General features: G+C 35.8%; 1 protein-coding gene across 2 annotated transcripts in view; it reads right to left on the minus strand.

Annotated features, from left to right (window-relative positions):
* Nucleotides 1-16224, minus strand: part of RAB11FIP2 (RAB11 family interacting protein 2) — a 34526-nt gene that overhangs the window by 12102 nt on the left and 6200 nt on the right. For both annotated transcript variants that reach the window (XM_007437211.4, XM_025172539.2), the window contains exons 2-3: nt 12700-13142; nt 10153-10618 (exon numbers count right to left, since the gene is read on the minus strand). In XM_007437211.4, coding sequence (XP_007437273.1) covers nt 10153-10618; nt 12700-13142 — 909 coding nt within the window. The remainder of the gene's footprint in view (nt 1-10152; nt 10619-12699; nt 13143-16224) is intronic.

A 16224-nucleotide genomic window follows, 5' to 3' on the forward strand; every position in this document is an offset into this window, starting at 1 on the left:
ACATTACAAGATACAAGTCAAACCACTTATTTCTATTTACCATAATACAGAACATTGAACAATATTTAATATGCTAAAAATTACTTGATTTTTCACTAGCGGGAAAAACTTCTGATATTTTCAAGATTGTATTAGCTGTTCCTCCATCTAGTTCTTTACTCAGGATCTTTCAATTAATAACAGTCTTTTTATAGAAGAAATAAAATCATATACCTTTAAAAAGCTGAAAATTATAATTACTTTCAAATAAGATACACAGTGGTGCTTAAAAGTTTGTGAACCCTTTTGAATTCTCAATATTTATACATAAATATGACCTAACATGTGCTCTGTTCTTCACACAAGTCCTAAAACTAGAGAAAGAGAACCCAATTAAAGAAATGAGTTAAAAACTTTATACTTCTTCATTAATTTATTGAGGAAAATGATCCAAAGCTACATATTTGTGTGGCAAAAGTATGTGAACCTTTGCTTTTGGTAACTAGTTCAGCAGCAATAACTGCAACAAAATATTTCTTATAACTGTTGATCAGTCCTGCACATCAGCTAGAGGAATTTTAGCCCACTCCTTCTTATACAACAGCTTCAACTCAGGGATGTTGGTGGGCTTCCTCATATGAACTGCCCACTTGGCCATGCTAAACATTAACTTTCTTCTGCTTTAACCATTTTTTGGTTTTTGACTTGTGTTTCTGGGTTGTCTTGCTGCATGACCCACTTTCTCTTGAGCTTCAGTTCATGGACAGATACCCTGACGTTTTTCCTGCAGTATTTGCTGGTACAATTCAGAATTCAGAGTTCCATCAATGATGGCAAGCCAGCCTGGTCCAGAGGCAGCAAGCAGGCCTAAACCATGATACTGCCACCACCATGTTTCACAAATGGGATAAGGTTCTTATTCTGGAATACAGTGTTCGCCTTTCACCAAACATAACACTTTTCATTCAAGCCAAAATATTATATTTTGGTCTCCATCCACAGAACATTCTTCCAATACACTTCTGGCTTATTCATATGGTCTTTCACTAACTGTAGATGGGCAGCAACATTCTTTTTGGAGAGTACTGGCTTTCTCTTTGCAACCCCACCACGTACACCTTTGTTGTTCAGGGTTCTCCTGATGGTGGTCTCATGAATATTGACATTCACAAATGTAAGAAACGCCTTAAGTTTCTCAAAAGCTACCTTGCGGTTCTTTGAGACCTTGCTTTTGCTGTGATCTTGGTTGGTCAACTACTCCTGGGGAGGGTAACAATGGTGCTGAATTGCCTCCATCTGTATACGATCTGGTTAACAGTGGACTGGTGGAGTCCAAACAGTTTGGAAATAGTTTTGCAACTTTTTCCAGCCTGGTGAGCATCAACAACTGTTTTTCGGAGATCCTCAGAAATCTCCTTTGTTCAAGCCATGACACACTTCCACATACCTGTGTTATGAAGATCAGTCTTTGATAATTAATACCCAGAATTTTGTTCTTTAAGTAAGGCAGGATCTCCCATATTCACACCTGATTACCATCCCATTGCTTGAAACACATGACTCTAATTTCCTCTTCAAATAAACTGATAATCCTAGAGATTCACATAACTTTGCCACACAAATATGTAGCTTTGGATCATTTTTGTCAACAATGAACAAGTATGTTTTTGACTCTTTATAACCCAGATGACATTTTGTTGGATTTACTGTAAGACCAGCTTTTTGGAGACTTGTTGCTACTTTTTCCAAATGCTTGAAATGATCTTCCCAGCTTTGGGTATAGACAATGATATCATCTAGGTAAGCCTCACCACCACTTTACTGGACCAGTTAAGATTTGGTCCATTAACCTTTGGAAGGTGGCAGTCTCTTTTACTCCACACAACCAGTTAAAGAGACTGCCTCATGAAGTGGTATGTTCTTCTTTACTAAAGGTCTTCAACTGAGGCTGGACAAACATTTGTCTGATATGCTTTAGCAGAACCAGTACCAAGCAGGAAGATGGACTAGATGATCTCCTGAGATATCTTCCAATTTTATGAAATGCATGGCTAGAAATTATAAGCAACACAGGGCAAGGATCCAAAGAAGAAATGATAGAACCACTCTAAACAAACTTCTTTAATATTTTACTGTATGTTTTTAAAAGATATGCTGTTTTTAAAAGTCCTTGTGAGTGGTGGTTTGTATACTGAATAGAAACAAGTAATCAAAAGTATTAAATAACTGTATTATCTACTGTGAATTAAGATGAAAGACAATAGAGCAGGGGATATTTCACATAACAATCAATATAAATTGATCAGATGTAATTAATGAATACACAGACTTTTTAAAAAATGGATTGGAAGAATGTAAGAGAATCATTGAAAAAACAAAATTTGCAGGGGTTGCTCCCAGATAAAAGTGCTCTCCCCAAATGAACCAACACTTCATTTCTGTTTGCCTAGCACAAGGCAAGTGTACTAATAGTCATATATTTTCAGGACTTTCACCAGGCAACAGAATTCAGCAGAATGTGAACTTCATCAATATGAATCTGTGATCTGTGACAGTACTGGAAACTGTTCTCTCATGACCAAAACATTTTGATATTTAAAATGTTCTATTTTTGTCACATTAAACTTTTCAACTTGATGGCAACTTCTTGAGGAATTCTAGGCCTAGTTAGTATTTTACTATTTCATTTAAATTATTTGTATTTCTCTAATCTCCAACCACTGTAGCGAGAGTGGCCATTAGTTTGACAACAACAACAGATAACTGTGTAATTCTTGGCTAAAAAGTTGCTCAAATTCTAGAGGAAGATGCCGATGAATGGATTACAGTAGAAAAGTTTATAAAGTTAAGGCTTTATAAAAAGGCCTGGGAATTAGAATAAGGTTTAATTGGAAGACTAGTACATCTAAACCATATAAAAGCCCAACACAGAAAAATACAATAGCTCTTCAAATTTTCTTGCTCAGATACAACAGGGGAAAAAAAGCAGAAACAAACTTGAACACTCATTATATAAAGCTCAACTTCCCTCAGCCAAAACTGTGATAAATCATGCCCTGTGATTTAAAAAACAAAAAACTACAAGATTTCTCTTTTAATGTCTGCCATTCCATAGCCATGCAATGACTGGAATTGCTCCAAAAATTTGGGGGGAAATTCCAGATTTAACTTTAGCTGTTTCAAAACAAATCCTCCTTTGCCTCTGAGAGTCACAAATCTCTCTGAAGCGGCCTGATTTGATATGAAATTCAAGCAAATCCAAAGCTCACCTGCAATTATTACATGTATTAACTATTTTTTTTTATTTCTGTGAGAAGAGGCAGGAGGCAGCTCATATGGTTCTAGCTACCTTTTTATAATCCCTTGCTAACTCCAAAACAGAACAAAATATATTTTATCCATCCCCGTTCTGTTTAAAAAGACAAACCCAACTAAGTGTGATCTTGCCCCTGACATTCAATTTAAGTCTACTCAAACTTTGGCACAATTGGTTGAGACTGGATCTTTCATCTAGATATAATTTATCTTACTAAAATATGATTTTCCATTGTCATTGTTTTCCCTTTTCTCTTCAGTGATATTGGTAAAATACAATTCAGATTTGGCCATTTTAAATGAAATTTCAAATGGAAAGAGGTCTCACAGGGAGAGTGTTTTTCATTCAATGACTATTATAACAGAGAAACATATTTCAAAATAATAATAGTAGTAATAGTAATAGTAGTAGTAGTAGTAGTAGTAATAATAATAATAATAATAATAATAATAATATCTGAAGGACAGTGAAGAAGATGCACTGAAGCTAGTACACCATGAAGGCTTCCTGAATACCAAAGAAACCAAACTGGCCCATAAGAAAGATCAAATGAAGAATAGAAAAGAGACATGGCAAGGCAAAGTATTACATGGCCAGTACACAAAAAAAAAAACAGCAGGCAAAGCAGTTAACAAGAAGACCTGGCAATGGCTAAGAGCAGGAAAGTTGAAGAAAGAGACAGAGGGACTAATTCTGGCTGCACAAGACCAAGCTTTAAGAACAAATGCATATAAAACCAGAATTGAGAAGACAGCAACAGACAGCAAATGCCGTCTTTGCAAAAAAGCTGAAGAAACAGTGGACCACCTAGTCAGCTGCTGCAAGAAGATCACACAGACTGACTACAAACAATGGCATGACAAAGTAGCAACACTGGTGCACTGGAATATCAGCAAGAAATACCATTTGCCTGCAAGCAAGTACTGGTAGGAGTACAAAACAAAGTAATAAAAAAATGAAGACACTAAAGTGCTCTGGGACTTTAGAATTCAAACAGAGAAGCACCTGCCACACAATACCCCAGACTTAACAATTGCTGATAAGACAGAAAAAAAGTCTGGATAGTGGACCTTACAATACCTGGAGGCAGCAGAATAGAAGAGAAAAAACTGGAGAAAAACCTGCAAATACAGTGGGGCAAAGAAGTATTTAGTCACCCACCAATTGTGCAAGTTCTCCCACTTAAAAAGATGAGAGAGGCCTGTAATTTTCATCATAGGTATACCTCTACTATGAGAGACAAAATGGGGGAAAAAAATCCAGAAAATCACATTGTCTGATTTTTAAAGAATTTATTTGCAAATCATGGTGGAAAATAAGTATTTGGTCAATATCAAAAGTTCATCTCAATACTTTGTTATATATCCTTTGTTGGCAATGACAGAGGTCAAACGTTTTCTGTAAGTCTTCACAAGGTTTTCACACACTGTTGCTGGTATTTTGGCCCATTCCTCCATGCAGATCTCCTCTAGAGCAGTGATGTTTTGGGGCTGTTGCTGGGCAACACAGACTTTCAACTCCCTCCAAAGGTTTTCCATGGGGTTGAGATCTGGAGACTGGCTAGGCCACTCCAGGACCTTGAAATGCTTCTTACGAAGCCACTCCTTCGTTGCCCGGGCGGTGTGTTTGGGGTCATTGTCATGCTGAAAGACCCAGCCACGTTTCATCTTCAATGCCCTTGCTGATGGAAGGAGGTGTTCACTCACAATCTCACGATACATGGCCCCATTCATTCTTTCCTTTACACGGATCAGTCGTCCTGGTCCCTTTGCAGAAAAACAGCCCCAAAGCATGATGTTTCCACCCCCATGCTTCACAGTAGGTATGGTGTTCTTTGGATGCAACTCAGCATTCTCTCTCCTCCAAACATGACGAGTTTTTAGACAAAACGTTCTACTTTGGTTTCATCTGACCATATGACATTCTCCCAATCCTCTTCTGGATCATCCAAACGCTCTCTAGCAAACTTCAGACGGGCCCGGACATGTACTGGCTTAAGCAGGGGGACACGTCTGGCACTGCAGGATTTGAGTCCCTGGCAGCGTAGTGTGTTACTGATGGTAGCCTTTGTTACTTTGGTCCCAGCTCTCTGCAGGTCATTCATTAGGTCCCCCCATGTGGTTCTGGGATTTTTGCTCACCATTCTTGTGATCATTTTGACCCCACAGGGTGAGATCTTGCATGGAGCCCCAGATCAAGGGAGATTATCAGTGGTCTTGTATGTCTTCCATTTTCTAATTATTGCTCCCACAGTTGATTTCTTCACACCAAGCTGCTTGCCTATTGCAGATTCAGTCTTCCCAGCCTGGTGCAGGTCTACAATTTTGTTTCTGGTGTCCTTCGACAGCTCTTTGGTCTTGGCCATAGTGGAATTTGGAGTGTGACTGTGTGAGGTTGTGGACAGGTGTCTTTTATACTGATAACAAGGTCAAACAGGTGCCATTACTACAGGTAACGAGTGGAGGACAGAAGAGCCTCTTAAAGAAGTAGTTACAGGTCTGTGAGAGTCAGACATCTTGCTTGTTTGTAGGTGACCAAATACTTATTTTCCACCATGATTTGCAAATAAATTCTTTAAAAATCAGACAATGTGATTTTCTGGATTTTTTCCCCCATTTTGTCTCTCATAGTTGAGGTATACCTATGATGAAAATTACAGGCCTCTCTCATCTTTTTAAGTGGGAGAACTTGCACAATTGGTGGCTGACTAAATACTTTTTTGCCCCACTGTAGAAGTAGAACAACTATGGCAAAAGAAAACAAAGATAGTGCCAATAGTTATAGGCACCTTAGGTACAATCCCAGAACGTCTGGAGCACCACTTGAAGACCATCAGCATTGGCAAAATCACCATCAGTCAATTGGAAAAGGCAGCTTTACTTGCAACAGCTTATATCCTCTGACGATACCTTTAACACCATCAAACAACAACATCTGCCTATCCCAGGTTCTTGGGAAGGACTCGATAGGTGGATAAAAATGCCAAATGCAGTCTAAACATCTGGCTGACTATGCAATCAACCATAATAATCTAATTAAACACTTCATTGAGACACCTATCTATTCACATTCTGAAACCTGGCATTCAATCATGCTAGTAACAACCTGTCGCCTTTAACTACTGGACTATTTGTTACCCTGTGTCCAGTGCCTAAGAGCTTGTTAATTACCCAAATTCTCTTTCTGTAGGTCTTGTTAATTACCCGTCTCCTGTCTCAGAGGACCTTGTTAATAACTTATACAATCCCTCTAAAGAGGGCCTAACAACACATTAAAATTAAAGATGCTTTTCTTTTAGCACCTGTCAAGTGCTGTAAATTGAGAAATTTTCACATTAGTGTATTAGCCTACTGTAGTGTAGCATAAAAACAAACATTTTTTATAGAAATGTTGCACATAGAGCTATCTATATTATGGAAAACCAGTATTTTATTTGACATTTGTTCTTAAGTATGTTCAGTGCACAGGACTGCTATGAGAGCTACGCATTAACACCTGGAGAGCTACTATGATGAATGGTGCCATTAACTAATGAAAGTGATCAAGTAACTTTAAAGAGAAACTCTGAAAAGTGTAATTAGGATTACAAAATATTAATTCTATTGTTGCTAAAGGAAAACAATGATCTAATATAGGTTTGTCATTAACAAAGAATTAGTCGAGCTATAGATTCTATAGCAGTAGGTACAAAAAGTCAATTACTCTGAAGCTATTTCTACTCACCAGGACTTTCTTTTAGGGCGATGAGGGGGAAAAAAAAAATCTCAACAGCAGTAAACTGACTTCAGGTATAAATAGCAAGTTACACACACACATACACATACATATATATAATTTTTTTATTAAAACTTAAAAAAAAGATAAACTAATACAAACTAATATAAAGAGGAAAAGAGAAAAAGAAAGCAAAGAGAAAGCAAAAAGTGCAAGAAAAGAAAGTTAAAGAAAAATAGAAAGGAAAGAAAAAAGGTATAAAACAGTGGCTTTTGATATTTTTCACAGCAGTTATAAGTGCAGCATGTTACTCTTCAAAATAATATGCAGATTTCTTTTAAGACAATCTGGACATTTCATTAGGTTAGTATACAGCTAAAAAATGCCAATTTTACTTTGGAGGTAAAAGCACATGACACAGGTAATATGACAATTTTATGGCTCTCAGTGCATTTCTAATCTCTGCTTAAAGTGTCTTAAAAAAAAAAAAAACAGGGTCCATTACTGTTTGGCAACAAGGTTCCTGAAGGACAGACTGTGTCCGTAAGGGTTGTGCAATGCTTCAGAATCACTTCCAAAAATGTGAATTAGACCATGTGGAAACATGAACCTAACACCTGTTTCTGACTCATTAAAACAACTGTACTTGTTTCAAGGATTAAAAATCTAAAGCACTTCACTGCTGTAATCTCTGTATATTCCTACCCAAATCTTAAAATAGTCCTCTGAAGCTTCTAGAAGTTTCACTGGGTAAGCTAAAGCACATGACTACTAAGGAAAAGGTATATCCTAAAAAAATATTATTTTTTTCCTACTAATGCTAATATTTCCTAAGAAAAAAAATCCCCCCAAATAGGTCATTTTATTGATATGAGAAGGTCTTTACATTTACAGGTAGTCCTTGTTTAACAACCGCAATTGGGACCAGAATTTAGGTCACTAAGCGATGAGGTTGTTAAGTGAATCATCATGTGACCAGATCCAATTTTAGACCTTTTTTGCAGTGGTGGTGAAGTGAATCACCACAGTTGTTAAGTGAATCATGTGGTCATTAAGCAAATCACATGGTTTCCCCATTGATTTTGCTTGCTGGAAGCTAGCTAGGAAGGTCGCAAATGGTGATCACGTGACCCCAGGCCACCATAACCATTTTAAGTGCAAGCTGGTTGCCAATCGCCCAGATTGCAATCTTGTGACCGCAGGGGTGCTTACAATGGTCATAACTTCAGGCACAGGTTGTAAGTCACTTTTTTTAGTGCCACTGTAACTTTGAACAGTTGTTAAACAAATGGTCATTAAGTGAGGACTACCTGTATTTTGTCCAAACCATATTTTAATTTTATTTATTTTTATTATAAGCTGACCTGATCATGACTGCAGAGCTGCATATACACCTTTGAAATAAATGTTTGTGTTTGAGTAAGAAGATCTCGAGGAGGACTGAAGTATGACTTAAGACCATGCTTTTGTTTTAGTTTTTAAATCATATTCCCTCCAATCGGTTCTTGGTGGGAAAGAAATGGCAAATACTTTCTTTTAAAAACACTAAACATTGTACAAAGTTTGAGAGAACCAATTTTAAAAATGTTTGTAAGCAAGCACAACATAAGCTAGTAGCTTTGTCAGTTTACTCACTAGGCTGAATTAATTTAAGTATGACATCAAGAGACTACAAAAGACAAAGCTATGTGGGGTTATACTGTAGCTTTTAAGCTAATCTGATATATCCTTAGTACTTGCATTTACTGATTATGCCAATAGTTCTCCACCATTTAACAACTAGGGCAATGGAATGTGCTAACTAGACATACTGTGATGAAATGTATCTACAAAGAGGAGGCTGACGTGGGGGATAGCAACAGAGAGCAAGGCCACCCAGAAGGGAAAGGAGACAAAAGACAACATAGTCCGCAGGGGGAGCATGGGAAGCATGGGAAGCATAAGAAGTTCAGGACAGCCACTCCCTAGAATCTCCCAGCATATATCCACTAGTTGTAGTAGTATAGATTGAGTCTGGCAAGACTGATGTCAGGCCCAGTCCAAGAAGCAATGGTGAAACTGTCCAGTTGAGTTAAGTTCCTTTGTTTGCTTACACCATGTAGACAGAATCTTGCCAGAGTAAATCTATACTATTGCAACTATTGGATATACCCTGGGAGATTCTAGGGAGTGGCTATCCTGAACCTCTTATGCTTCCCATGCTCCCCCTGAGGACTGTGTTGTCTTTTGTCTCCTTTCCCTTCCTGGTGGCCTTGCTCCTTGTTGCTATCCCCCACACATATTGCCCACATTCACATTTTAATACCATTGATACAAAGATCTAATAAAGGGAATATTTCTGGAATTTACTCTGTTCTTGCTTACTCTGTCATGCATTCCCTTTGCTTTTCTCTTTCAATTTTGTGGCAAATCACAGTCCACTCAATTATGAAGGAACATCAAACTCTGGTTTGCTGATAAAGTGGATGTGAGAAGACCAAGTACATAAGCAAAGCAAGAATAAGTACAAGTTCAAGATCCATTCACACAGTGCTGATAAATGGGCTTGGTGTTACTGACAGAAAGCTTCAGACTTTCCCGCTCTTAGAAATATTTTACCCACAAAGTCAAAGGAATCAAAATAAAGACATAAGAGTTAAATCCATAGTTGTAATAATAATTTTAAATAAAGTCATTTGTTCAATAATGCAAGTATCAAACAAAGTGAGATGCCTTCTGAGGAAGTAGGTGCACCTCAATCATTTAAAAAACTGGGAATAAGTAGGTGGGTTCCCCAAGCACACATATTTGTGTTCAGCTACATAGACACTATTCAGCCTTTTAATAATGGACATGCAGAGGCTTTGCTTGATGATTTAAAGCACAACGGGTCCTTAATTCTTTGCCAGATAATTCTGCAACTTAAGGGTACATTGGCTTTCATATAATAGAATGGTAAAACTGTTTGTACAGACAGAATTATTGTTCCACAATGCCTACCTAGGCTAGCTCCATCACAGCACTTAAGTATCTATCCAGGATTGTAATATTTTTGATTTTTTAAAAAATTAAATAATGATCTCTCAGAACAAATATAATAAATATATTCTAATAAAAAGAAAAAAGTAACCACCAACTTAAAGACATCTAAATAAGGAACTTACCTAGATGGCAGCACAGTTTTTGGCTTGAAGTTTGTTGTAAAAGGATTAGTGGAATCAAAATCAAAGCTGTCCTGATGACTTTCAGCAAAAGCACTGGGTGATTTCAAGTCAGAGGAGCCTTCAGATCCTCCATTACTAAGTCTATCTGATCGTTTACCATCTTTCTTTCCAGTTACTCTTTCAAAGAGACTAACCTTCTCCTTTTTTTCTTTCTTAATGTCTTTTTTTATTTCAGGAGGTTTTGAAAACAGGCCCATATTTTGTTCCCATGATAAAGGGTTTTCTTCAAATGGATTCTTCTGTCTTGGCAATGTGGCAAACTTTTGAGGCAATGAAGCACTCACATTTGTAAAAGGGTCATTTTGAGCTACAAAAGCTGAGTCACTGTCATCAATTGTGTTGTCTAGCTGATTCACTTTAGTGGTATCTGCACTTAATGTCCGCCTGTGTGGAGATTTTAGATTTCCTGAAAACAATATTATTAGTATGCAACTAGACTCAAATACACCAATATAAAACACGCACATACACAAAATATATTACTATTTTTATAAGTTATAATTTAATGTATAATTTAAACAGCTGTTAAATTATTTTACAAATATAGACCATGAAAATACTAGCTTTGGCGGAATGAAGTCCAACAGTTTCAACAAGCATCTGACCATATAATAAATTCTTCCACTAAAATATTATGTTAGCGCTATGGCTTTCTTATAAAATTCCATATGCACTGCAATCTACTTAAGAACTTCTATGGATAGCAAAAATGCACTACTGCACTAAAAGTTTTTCTACATGTGGAGGATGACCATAACGTTAGGAAGGGGAAAAATAGTATACTCATTTTTTTTTGGCAGTTTAGAGCCTGACTTTACACCCAAAAACTATTTCAAGGCAGCTAATAGTAATTAACAAAACAAAATTAATGTATTTTATAACTACCCTTTCTCATGAGTTGATTTGGAATGCTTTAATAATACATGCATGCGGTCACATGATCAGAATACAATGTATTTCGCAACATCGTAAATTAAATTATACAATGATCTGAACAAGTTATAATCATTGCTTCACTGGGAAGAACCAATATTAACAAGCTGATAGGCCTAACACACACTACACCATTTTGTTTACCCCAGGCCTTTCCAGAAGATTCAAATGTTTAAAATGTTGCCATGTTTTTGTCACTGTGATATTGATTCTGTATCTTAATGACACATGTGATCCAATCTGAAAATTCTAGTTTAAGGATGATGTATAATATGCATAGTATGGTGTATAGTGTGGAAAACAGATTTTGTTTCAAGCTTGGAAAAAACAGTCTAAATAGAAACATTCCAACTGAGTTGACTGTGTTCCACAAGGATAAAACTTAATTTAGAGGGTTTAATCAAAGAAAGCAATGGGAATTCAGCAGAACTCCCTTGCTCCTTTGTTTTCCTCTCAGGGCCATAAGAGTAGTTGAAAATATTAACACATTTTGATTATTTATCTACCATCCAACTTGCAGAAAACTTGGCCACAGGAATTTCTTTTAAACCAGAGTATTTTTTTAACATTAATAAAAATTATTATTAAAAATAATTTAAAAAAGGAACTTCTTTTTAAAAAATTAATCATTAAAAAATCCCCATAGAAATTCTATTGGGATCTGAGGAAATTAAAAAAAAAAAAGTTCAAGCACAAGTCCAGTTTTATGCTTTGTTTTGTTTCTATTATTATTAACAAATTCAAATACAAGTTTTGCACAACTCCAGGAAAAAGCAGTTATGTGTTGTAGGAACAAAGCACTTCTTCTAACTCTAGCATGAATAAGAGTACGGTAAATCATAACAACAAAAATACAACAGCATAAAATAAATACACCACTAATACTATTAGACTCTACAAACCAGTAAAAGCTGTACTGAAATATATTCTAAAGCACAGATCACAAGTTCATATATACAGAGTGCACGTGAAGATAACAAATCAATCAAAACATAAAAAGTATTTTCAGTTTTAAATGCATCTCAATATCAACTAGATTCAAGACTATGTACATTCTGCACCCCTCCCCCAAAAGCTCAATAAATCAGTCTCACCTGCTGTACTGGCTAGGCTGGAAACATCTGGAAAAAGTCAACCCAACTGCAAGATAACATGTCCCATCACAGCACAAAACACTCAAAAACTATCAAGGTTTGTTCCAAGCTCAAAACAAAACTCTCATTTCAATCATGGAAGATGCAGAATGTCTGTTTCAAGGTAAAAACATTTGAAACTTGGAACTTTGGACCTTTGTATACCCAAAACCTATTTTTAAAATAAATTACAACAATAGGGAAGCAAAACTGAATATAGTGATAAAGTGATAAGAATTATAAGCTATTAAAACAGAATTATTGATGATATATTCTATTGATCTTTATTTGAATTCTGTTCTATCTCAAATTTATAGAACTATGTTTCTTAGGAGTAACAGCATAAAGATATGGGGTTTGGAGTAATCCTGCTAGAATGCCTTGTCAAGTAAAACTTACTTCTTAAGAAATCTTTACTTACCACTTTCATCCTCAGAACCAACAGACTCAAGCTGACGTCTGAAGAGGTATATGTTGCCAATTGTGCCTGATTTTATTTTTTCTGAAGTTATCTGAGGTCCAGTTAGATCAGACATTGAGTGAGCCAAAGAGAGTCGCTGAGGTCCCAAAAGAAAAGGCTTTTTTGGCTTTGATTTTAACTGTAATTCATTGAGGGAACTTGTATTGCTAGTTTCTGGCATATGAGTACTTGGAATGATTGCAGAGGATGTATCCAAAAATGTTCCATCTGTCTTACGACCCTTCATTTTGTCCTTTAATTTAGCAAAAGGAGATTTAGTTTTGTCCTTAACTGACAGGTCAAACATGCTTGCCGTCATGTTGTTTCTCATAAACTGAATGTTGACTTTTATCTCACCTCTGTCTTTAGTTCGTTTCCCTTGCTTGGACTCTAGAGTAAACCATCTTAAAAAAAAGATAGTATGCTGTTAGTTGAATAAGCATGCGTCAAAATCCTATTATGGTTCCATTTTATATTATTTTTCTGCAGTTATATAAGATTACAAAAAGTAAATGTATAATATACACAAATCAGCGGGTTTGGAGTACAATTTTAAATATATTTATTTCAAAAAGCATTCCTTGGCCAAATTTTAGCACAAGCATCTTAGAAGAATAAAATTTCACGTGCAAAAAAATTAATAAAAATCAGAATCATATACAATAAAACATGCAAATATTAATAAAACTTCAAGAAATTGCAGCAATTAAAACTGTATTAAAATGAGTTCCAAACTAAAACTCAGAGTAGAGAAACAAAATACCATTTCAAAGACTTAAGATAAACAGTTTTATACAACTTATTGAAAACTGACAATGATGGTCTAATGGGAATCCTGTTGATAAGGCATTCCACAGGTGAATAGGACATTGCCAAAAAGGCTATCTCTTAATAGCCAATTTAATGGCTGCCAAAGTAGGGCAAAAGAGAAGGTCCTCCATTCCAGATCACTTAGTGAAAGTGCTTTGAACTCAGCTTAGAAATGCACCACTAGCTAATGCAGTTGGTGCAATATGAGAGTCATATGTTTTAATCATCTTGTTCCCTCAATCACACAGCTGGTTTCTGACACAGCTGTTCTGGACCTAATTCAAGGTCAGACCCCATAGATTTCATATATAAGTTAATATACAGTACAATATTCAATTAAAAAAAATAATTTACACTGCTTCCATAATCCATAATAATCGACTTAAATATTATTCCTGTACTTTATTTGGGGAGTAGAGTCTAAACTGAAAGAATAGTGATCATGCCACCAAAGCTTGGCCATTTTCCCACTGAATTTTAGAGGGGCATCAACCCATAGTTTGCCTATTGCTGCTTTTATTCCTATCTCCAGGCACCTTTCAGTATTTTTTTTTCTATTGATATCCCTCAATATGGCTATGAAGCGAGTCCCAAGGTCTGTAAGACCATTTAAAACAACCTAGCTATTATTTGCTCACCAATGTGCTGTTAAGCAACATGCCATATTTGACCAGTTTCACACAACATGCTAAATCTTAACTCACTCTTTACAATACATTAAGCCAAAATTAAACTATAATATGGCTTAGCACAGTATTATGAACTCTATCACTATGTTCAAACCAAACTGTTTAAGATTATCATTTTTATTAGCATCTTGAATTAAAACCAGAAGCAAATTAAAACACAGCAGTTATTTTAAAACTAGTATTATACATATTCCACATGCCATTCCTTTCGGCAATCTGTTGATATATTTACTGCAGCTAGCACGTCTTTCTTAAAGGCAGCCCCATAGGGAATGTCTTGCAATAAAAGGGTGGCAAGTTATGAGACACTGAATGCTTAGCCCTCTTTGGACATTCAAAATCCAGAATGCTTACCTTATAAGCATGCTGATTAATTCCTGTCCCACACAAACATCAGTCAAATGACATCAGTTCCCTACAGGAAAAAACCCTGTGTGTGAACTTAGCTATATGGATGTAGGGTTTTTTATATGTAATATTCAATGATATATAGACATGCATTTTTGCATCATACTACAGCTTTCTGTGTTGTTATAAGATAAAAACAAATCCCATAAATAATAAAACTGATAAATAATATCATATTGGTTTCATTATTCTGGGGAAGGAAAAGGTGGTATTTCCAGTTTTCCAATCTAATTTGCCTTTCAACCCCCATACTGTCATCACTGAAATTTCTATTAATCTGTCCAATCCAAGAGAATAACCTTTTTTGGAGGGAATATAGTAAAACATTAGCTTTTCATATTATGTGTACTTTGTTAAAAAATGTTTGTACAATTGGATGATGTAGTGAATGAAGAACCATAACATATGAGAGAATATACAATTATATTTTTATTGTGAAGGTCAGAAGTAATAAAAAATTATGCTTCCATTCTGGAAGCATTCCTTTGTACCCAAGCGTTAAAAAAGCCATATTAGTTTAGACACTAATTAAGATTTTAGAATATTCCAAAATCATGGATTAGGAAATATATCAAGACGCAACTAAAACTATAGTGATTCAATACTTTCATTTATTCTTGCTATGGTACTGCTACAAACTAAAGTCACAATGCCTGGCAAATACATCTTTTCCTGATAAAAAGAAAATCCAGCAATTTGCATGCTCTGTAGTCTTCCTAGAATTCTAGATCAGCTCTTATCCTTCATTTTTCAAAAAGAAACAATACTGAAAGTTTCAGTATAGTTTTGAATGGCAATGGCTACTTTCCAATAAATAAACAAATTTAATGAAATATGCTTGGCCAGAAACAAGAAAGTAATAATGTGACTTTTTTTTACATTTATATATTTACATGTGTGAACATTCAGACCACCTCGCTCCCCCCATATCCTCCATTATTTCTGAGATAAGCTTAATAGTACAGCCATATTCCTCTCTACTTAGAAATAAATCCTACTAATGGGAGTTCTATGGAGGCAGAACTGCAGCCTTAATGTTTTATTTTTTGACCATCTAAACAAAAATGATACATTCATTCTTTAATTTACTCTGCGCTGAGGGAAAGAATAAGCACACCAAAGGCTTAAAGCAGATCAGAGTTTGTCTCCAGGAATTAGCTAACTAATGAACAGGCCTTAGGTCACTATATTGTCATGATCTACAAATTCAGATAGTCATGAAGGAAGCAATAAGACTATTTCAGGTGTTCTTGGTTTAAAAATTCAAGGACTGTAATAACTACCACTTGTTCCAAATCTGAAGTAGGAATTCCAATAATCTTTTTCCCAACAGCTGAAGTTTATTCATACTCATAAAAGAACCCTCCCAACAAAAAATCCTTAAGTCTTGTGCCAGAGTGAAGATATTAAATTTTGCAATAGAGAAGGCACTTCAGTTTCAACTTCATCACTCATGTTATTTTTAAAGAAATGAGCCTAAGCCATAACTAACAGCAACTTAAATAGTGTTAATATTCAGGCTATTGAACTGTGGCCGGATACATCTTTAAAGTCACAATGCCTGGCAAATACATCTTTT

This window comes from Python bivittatus, unplaced genomic scaffold (assembly GCF_059951505.1).
Source record: "Python bivittatus isolate LINGU-HERP-01145 unplaced genomic scaffold, Pbiv_v1 ctg000980_np1212, whole genome shotgun sequence".
NCBI lineage: Eukaryota > Metazoa > Chordata > Lepidosauria > Squamata > Pythonidae > Python > Python bivittatus.